This window comes from Carlito syrichta, unplaced genomic scaffold (assembly GCF_000164805.1).
Source record: "Carlito syrichta isolate Samal-C Ts95f unplaced genomic scaffold, Tarsius_syrichta-2.0.1 Scaffold316215, whole genome shotgun sequence".
Classification (NCBI taxonomy): domain Eukaryota; kingdom Metazoa; phylum Chordata; class Mammalia; order Primates; family Tarsiidae; genus Carlito; species Carlito syrichta.
In genome coordinates, this window is record NW_007260311.1 from 1,038,761 (window position 1) to 1,045,965 (window position 7,205).

Genomic DNA, 7,205 nt, shown 5'->3' on the forward strand with positions numbered 1-7,205 from the left:
TCTCGCCAAGTTGCCCAGGCGGGTCTCGAACCCGCGGGCTCAGGCAATTCACTCACCTTGGCCTCCCAAAGCTTGGGATTACAGTCTGAGTAGAAGAGCATTTTCTAAAGGTTCTTTAACATCAGTCTCTTGATTCTTTATAAGCATAGGGTTCTGTAATGAAATAAGGCTGAGAAACACTTACATACTGAGGAATGCTGTGATAAAGAAACTTTTGTTCAGTCCAGAGTTTTTAAAAACTTATTTGATAAGGGATATTTTCCCCAAAAAACACTTATTAACTTCTTATATAGTTTGTATTTTCTGGAACATCTGCGAAGGAATGTATCTGAACTAATGATGAAAATTTTTCTTTTTTCTTTTTTGAGTCAGAGTCTCTGTTACCCAGGCTAAAGTCAATGGCATGATTATGACTCACTGCATCCTCGACTGCCTGAACTCGAGTGAGTCTTCTACCTCAGCCTCCTGAGTAGCTGGGACTAAAGGTGCATGCGACCATGCCCAGTGAATTTTCTGATTTTTTGTAGGGACAAGATTTCACTGTGTTGCCTAGGCTGGTCTCAAACTCCTGGGCTCAAGCAGTCCTCCCAAACAGCCTCCCAAAGTGCTGGGATTACAAACATGAGCTACTACGCCCAGCCTTTGAACATCTTACCAGTGCAATGAAACTATGTATGTTTACCCTTTTTTTGAGTTGAGGTCTCATTCTCGCCCAGGCTGGAGTGCAGCATGATCATGGCTCACCACAGCCTTGACTTCCTGGGCTCAAGTGATCCTTCCTCCTCAGCCTTCCAAGTAGCTGGGATTACAGGTGCTTGCCACCATGTCTGGCTAATTTTTGTTTTTTTTGTAGAGACTAAGTCTTGCTGTGTTGTCCAGGTTGGTCTCAAACTATCCTCCCTTGACCTCTCAGAGTGCTGAGATTATAGGCTTGAGCCACCACACCTGGCTTCTCTTTTCACTTTTTTGATAGTGTTCTTTGAAGTGTAGTATCTTTTGAAGTTTTTAATTTTGATGAAGTCCAGCGTACCCATTTTTTCTCTTCTTGTTCATGCTTTTGGTGTCATAAATTATATGTATATATTTATATGTGTTCTCTTATTTTAGCAGAGTCAAGGCAACAGGCTTTATTTGATTTGTCAGTGTTATGGAACAAATAGTTAAAATAGTTTAAAAATAGTTTGTCATTAGCCTTGAGACTATAATACATCGATAGTTTTTTATTTAACATGAAATCAAATGGCATTTGGCTGCAAATTCCAATTATGGTATAAAGTAAATGGAAAATGATATGTTTTAATTGAATTAAATAGCATAATGAAAAATAAAATCAATATTATTGATTTTAAAGCATTATATTCAATAAAATTTTTTTTCTCAAAATTTACTCCATTAATTTTACTCTACCTCTGACATTTCTCTTTGCCATTGACCTTCATACAGTATAAAATGACTGCTAGATGAGGAAATTAATGATTGACAACTGGAATAGGAGTGGCTTTTCATTGGCAAAAGAGCTTGAGCTTGTAATATGTGATGAGGTTGTACGTGTTAATTGGAGTATACTTAGAAATATTATGGTAAAGCTCTTTGCTTTAAGGGATAAAGATGAAGCAGGTGCTTTAAAATTGTTTCTTATACACTAGGGCTTGGGTTTCTATTGGGAAGTTAAGGAGGGGAAGGCCTAAACTTTTAGACGTCCATCACAGCATTTCTTTTTTTCTGATTTCTTTTGAAGAGACAAGACCTCACTATGTTGCCCAGACTGGTCTCCTGGGCTCAAGCTATCCACCTGCCTTGGCCTTCCAAAGTGCTAGGATTATAGGTGTCAGCCACTGCGTTTGGCTTCGTTTTTTAAAAAATGTGTTTTACAGAGTAAGAGTTCACTGAAATCTAGTTTGAAGGAAGGGCTTCTCTCTCTTTTTTTGAAGGTTGTAAATTGAAATATATTGGTATACGAAATAGAAACACAGGAGTTTTTCTGCAGGCTGGTTGAGAAACCACTTATTTTATTTTATTTTATTTTTTTATCAAAGAAATAGTATTGCTTCTCTAGTCAACAGTGATGTGGTGTTCCTAAAATCTAAGTTCATACTTTTTGTAAAGGCCTATATGCATGTGATTAAATTCATGTAGGCATAAAGGGCATTTCATTAAGACTAATTTCATCGTATTTTTTCATCCAGTTTCAGACTACTACGTGTGATTTTGTGATCAAGGTTTATTTACTTCGTGTCTATTTACTTCACAGGTTATGAGTGCCAGTGAGCCACCTTAGATAGGAGAAGCATCGTTAGCACTTTATTAGTGATGGATACTGAGAATAAACCTGAGAATGATGAGGATGAAAATGGAAACAATGAAGCGCAAGATTTGAGGAATATTTCATCTCATAATGAAGAATATGGGCTTGTATCTGATGTGAGAAGAAGTTCCTCCAAGAATTCCACAAGCAAAAGAGATTTTTCGGAATCATCAAACATTGACAGTGTCTTTGTAGAGGAAGACAGCAGTGAACATGCTTCCAAAAGACGGAAGTTAGGTGAGGCAGAGCCCCTTGAGTCTGGAGATCTGGGTGTTCATGGATCAGAGACTTCTAAGAGCCCTGTTGCAGAAGCGGGTAACCCGTTAGACGGAACAGTGAAGAAGGCCTTCCTGAGTGATGGCACGGATGGGGGCACATGTCTCCCAAATGCCTACTCCTCTTCTGGAGATTTTAGCACTGTTGATGCTGTTTCCTTGAAAACAGATGCTGAAACAAAGTCTGCTCAGGAAATGGTTTCCTCTGACCCAGAAAGAGACTCTCCTTCCCCCCTGAAAGAGATTCGTGTTTGTTGTGCCACGCGGACTGCCACTGCGGCTCTCAAGTGCAGCATATGTGGCCATTTGTTTTCTTCTTGCTCTGACTTGGAAAAGCATGCTGAGTGTCACATGCAGCAGTCTAAGGACCATACCTGCTATCACTGCAGCCATAGAGCAGAGAGCAGTTCAGCTCTGCATGTGCATGTCAGACAGGTGCATGGGCCTCAGAAGGTCTTCTCTTGTGACCTTTGTGGCTTTCAGTGTGTGGAAGAAAACCTACTGAATGCACATTATCTTGGCAAAACACATCTCCGTCGTCAGAATCTTGCTGCTCGTGGAGGGTTTGTACAGATCTTGACAAAACAACCTTTTCCTAAAAAACCATGTACCATGGGAACAAAACATGTTCACGCAAAACCAAGAACTTCTAAACTAGTAACGAAGAATAGTGATTTGAAAGGAATTCAAAATGTTGGATGCAAAGGTAAAGATCTCAGAGGAAGCATTTCCAGACAAAGTAGCAGTAGCAGCAAGCTTCTTGTTGAAATGATGTCATCCAGAAATACGTCATCAGAAAAAGTAGAGATTGTTCAAGAAAATGATACTTCCCTTGGTATAGCTCAAAATCCTGAAAACCAGAGTAAAAATCTAGGAGCCTCGGTAACCTTAGAGGGTCTCGTGAATAAATTGGAGTCCACCAAAAATGCCCTGCAGACACCACAGAGTGTCAGTACAACCTCGAGGCCAAGACCTGAGCGAAACGTTCTCATGTTGGGAAATAGCTTTCATCGACGAAGTAGCACTTTCTCCCTGAAGGGCCAGGTAAAGAAAAGGTTTAATCTTTTAGGAATTAGCAAAAGAGGCACAAAGGAAACTCAGAGGATGTATATGAGACACTTTAGATCACAATTGAAAACAAATGATTTAGAGTCAGTGCTTATACCCTTAGAAATGAGCAGCAGTGTCCAGCAACTGTGTGTGACTACCTCAGAAGCCCAGGAGCCGACACAGGACAGGGAAGGTGCCTGTCTCCTGGGCCCCATGCAGCTGGACTCCCTGCCAGTGAAGCCAGCCTCTGTCTCTCAGGTGTTGCGTGCTTGTACAGACTGTGGGCACACAGCTGCAAACAGGACAGATCTGGAAGTCCACATGAAAAGGTGTCAGGCCCAGGAGATGAAGCTTTACTGCCAGAGTTGTGACTTTTCCAGTATGTCCAGGGGGGACTTAGATGAACATTTGCATAATAACCAACATCAGCAAACTGCTTCTGTCCTCAGTTGTCAGTGTTGTTCTTTTATTTCCTTAAATGAAATACATCTTAGAGACCACATGAAGGAAAAGCACAGGATGGATTTTCTCTGCACCCCTTGTAATCTCTTCTTCTTGTCTGAAAAAGATCTGGAGGAGCACAAAGTAACCGAGAAGCATATTAGTTCATTGGTTCAACCAAAAACTTTGCAATCATTTAACAGTGATTTGGTTTTCCAGACTTTACCTTTAAGTACTTTAGAATCGGAAAACACAAAAGATCCTATGGATGAATCAGGAAAGGCAGCTCAGGAGGAACTTGTGAAGTCCAGGGTAAGCCATGGAAATGAAGGAAGGCATGCAAACAAGCCTCAGTTTCAATGTAAGAAGTGTTTTTATAAAACAAGATCTTCCACTGTCCTCACAAGACACATAAAGCTTCGCCACGGTCAAGATTATCACTTTCTCTGTAAAGCGTGTAATCTTTATTCACTGAGTAAAGAAGGAATGGAAAAGCACATTAAAAGAAGCAAGCATCTTGAAAATGCTAAGAAAAATAATATTGGCTTAAGCTTTGAAGAATGTATTGAAAGGGTATGTATAGGTGCAAATGATAAAAGAGAAGAGTTTAACATTTCTGGAAATGGAAGGCTCGAAGGCCATGTAGGTGTGCAGTTACAAGAGCATTCCTGTCTTGAGAAGAGCATGCTCGCTCCTAAGGAACTATCGCAGTCCAGAGGTAGCACCAAAGATGATGAACTAGCTTTGACCACTACTCCAAAGAGAGGGAGACCTAAAGGTAACATCTCACGGACATGTTCACACTGTGGTCTTTTGGCTTCTAGCATCACAAACCTGACTGTTCACATTAGACGAAAACACAGTCATCAATATAGTTATCTATGCAAAGTGTGTAAGTATTATACTGTAACTAAGGGAGATATGGAACGTCATTGTGCTACCAAGAAACATAAAGGACGGGTAGAAATAGAAGCAAATGGAAAACAAAGTTCAGAGATCATTGTTTGCCCTGAAGGGGGAAACCTTGAAGCCAGTAAGAAGAACACTGGTTCAGCAGTGACTATTCCAGATGAGCATGCCAACAAGCCAGCTGAAGCAGATGCCTCTGTTGTAGAAAAGCCAGTAGTAGATCATGGAAATTCAACTGAAGCTGAGGTTGAACACATGTTTCGTTCTATGGAGGGGGAAGCTCACAGTCATCTCATTGATAAAAAGGAACGAGGGTCTGTTGAACCAGAGGACCTTCTCCAGCAGGAGGATGCGTGTCCCCAGAGAGATGCTACAGGAACAGGTGACAATAAATGTGTGCACTGTGAGTTTAGTGCACACTCTTCTGCTTCCCTAGAGCTGCATGTAAAACGGAAACACACAAGAGAGTTTGAGTTTTACTGCATGGCATGTGATTACTATGCCGTGACTCGTCGAGAGATGACCAGGCATGCAGCAACAGAGAAACACAAAATGAAAAGGCAGTCTTATCTCAACTCTTCTAATGTAGTAGCAGGTTCTGCAGAAATGTCCAAAACCATCATTCTACCTGAAGAGGAGCATCAGCAAAATCCTGAGGAATTTCAAATAATTTCAGACCAACCACCTGGTACTCTTAAATCTAGAAGTACTGGTGATTGCTCTGTTTTAGATGAGAATACTAATTTAGATATGTCAAAAGTACTGTGTGCTCCTGACTCTGTAGAGATTGAAACTGAAGAAGCGTCTAATTTCAGTGAAGACCATTCCTTTTGTGAGACTTTCCACCCGCCACTTGTCAAGGACAAAGTTATGAAAACTGAGGAGATGGTGTCCCTTAGTATTTCCTCTAATTATGGCTCCCCAAGCAAATTTCAAAATGAAAATTCAGGAAGCTCAGCTTTGAATTGTGAGACAGCAAAGACAAACCATGAGCTGCTGAATGACGCAGGTGGTCCAGATATCCATCGGGAGAGTGAAGGAGGCAGTACAGGAGATGGTGAAGGTAAAGCCTCTCACAAACACCTCTGTCCTGCAGCACTTGATGGGGCGCACTTGGCGGGAAGCCACACGCAACTTGTGATGGGAATAAGAGAACAGGTAGACCTGGAGAGCGAGGGTCAAAACAACGTTGGATCTGCACCCGGCTCAGAGGATTTGAAAGGCATGCAAGAAGATCCCGTTCTGGAGAATAAGGAAATTCTGGTGAGTTCACAACATGAAACAGAAATTATTTTGGAAGAGGAAGGCCCAGCTTCTGATAGCACAGTTGAAAGTACAGACGTTTATGAGACTATAATTAGCATTGATGACAAAGGGCAGGCCCTGTACAGTTTTGGCCGGTTTGATTCTTCCATAATAAGAATAAAGAACCCCGATGATGGTGAATTGATAGACCAGTCTGAAGAAGGTCTGGTAGCAACAGGAGTGAGAATTAGTGAGTTGCCCTTAAAAGACTGTGTCCAAGGAGCGAAAAAGAAGAAACCTGAAGGCAGTTCCTTTGGTGAGTCCACTCGAATTCGTTGTGATGATTGTGGCTTCTTAGCGGATGGACTGAGTGGCCTGAACGTTCACATAGCCATGAAGCATCCTACAAAAGAGAAACATTTCCATTGTTTACTCTGTGGAAAATCATTCTACACGGAAAGCAACCTTCATCAGCATTTGGCCAGTGCTGGCCACATGAGAAATGAACAGGCCAGTGTGGAAGAGCTTCCCGAAGGAGGAGCCACCTTTAAATGTGTCAAGTGTACCGAGCCCTTTGATTCTGAACAGAATTTATTTCTGCATATTAAAGGGCAGCATGAGGAATTGCTGCGGGAGGTGAATAAGTACATAGTGGAAGACACTGAGCAAATCAACCGCGAGAGGGAGGAAAACCAAGGGAATGTCTGCAAGTATTGTGGGAAGATGTGCCGAAGTAGCAACTCTATGGCCTTCCTGGCACACATCCGCACTCACACAGGTACGTGGCTCTGCGGCAAGCCTGTGCTTGCCCATCAAGCGAAAGTCAGTGGTGAAATTTGGACATTCATTTTCCCCCAGTCTGTAGCCCTGCCTTCAGTTGCTCCCTGTCCTTCCACCCAACTCCCACCTCCCTGCTGTGTGGTGCTCTGTCTGTCTGCAGTAAGTCTTGCCCACACGGAGCATTTCTTTTTTTTTTTTTT

General features: G+C 42.0%; 1 protein-coding gene across 1 annotated transcript in view; it reads left to right on the top strand.

Moving 5' to 3' along the window:
• Nucleotides 1-7,205, top strand: part of ZNF407 (zinc finger protein 407) — a 481,202-nt gene that overhangs the window by 41,288 nt on the left and 432,709 nt on the right. The window contains exon 2 of the mRNA XM_008073939.1: nucleotides 2,252-7,003. Coding sequence (XP_008072130.1) covers nucleotides 2,311-7,003 — 4,693 coding nt within the window. The 5' untranslated portion in view covers nucleotides 2,252-2,310. The remainder of the gene's footprint in view (nucleotides 1-2,251; nucleotides 7,004-7,205) is intronic.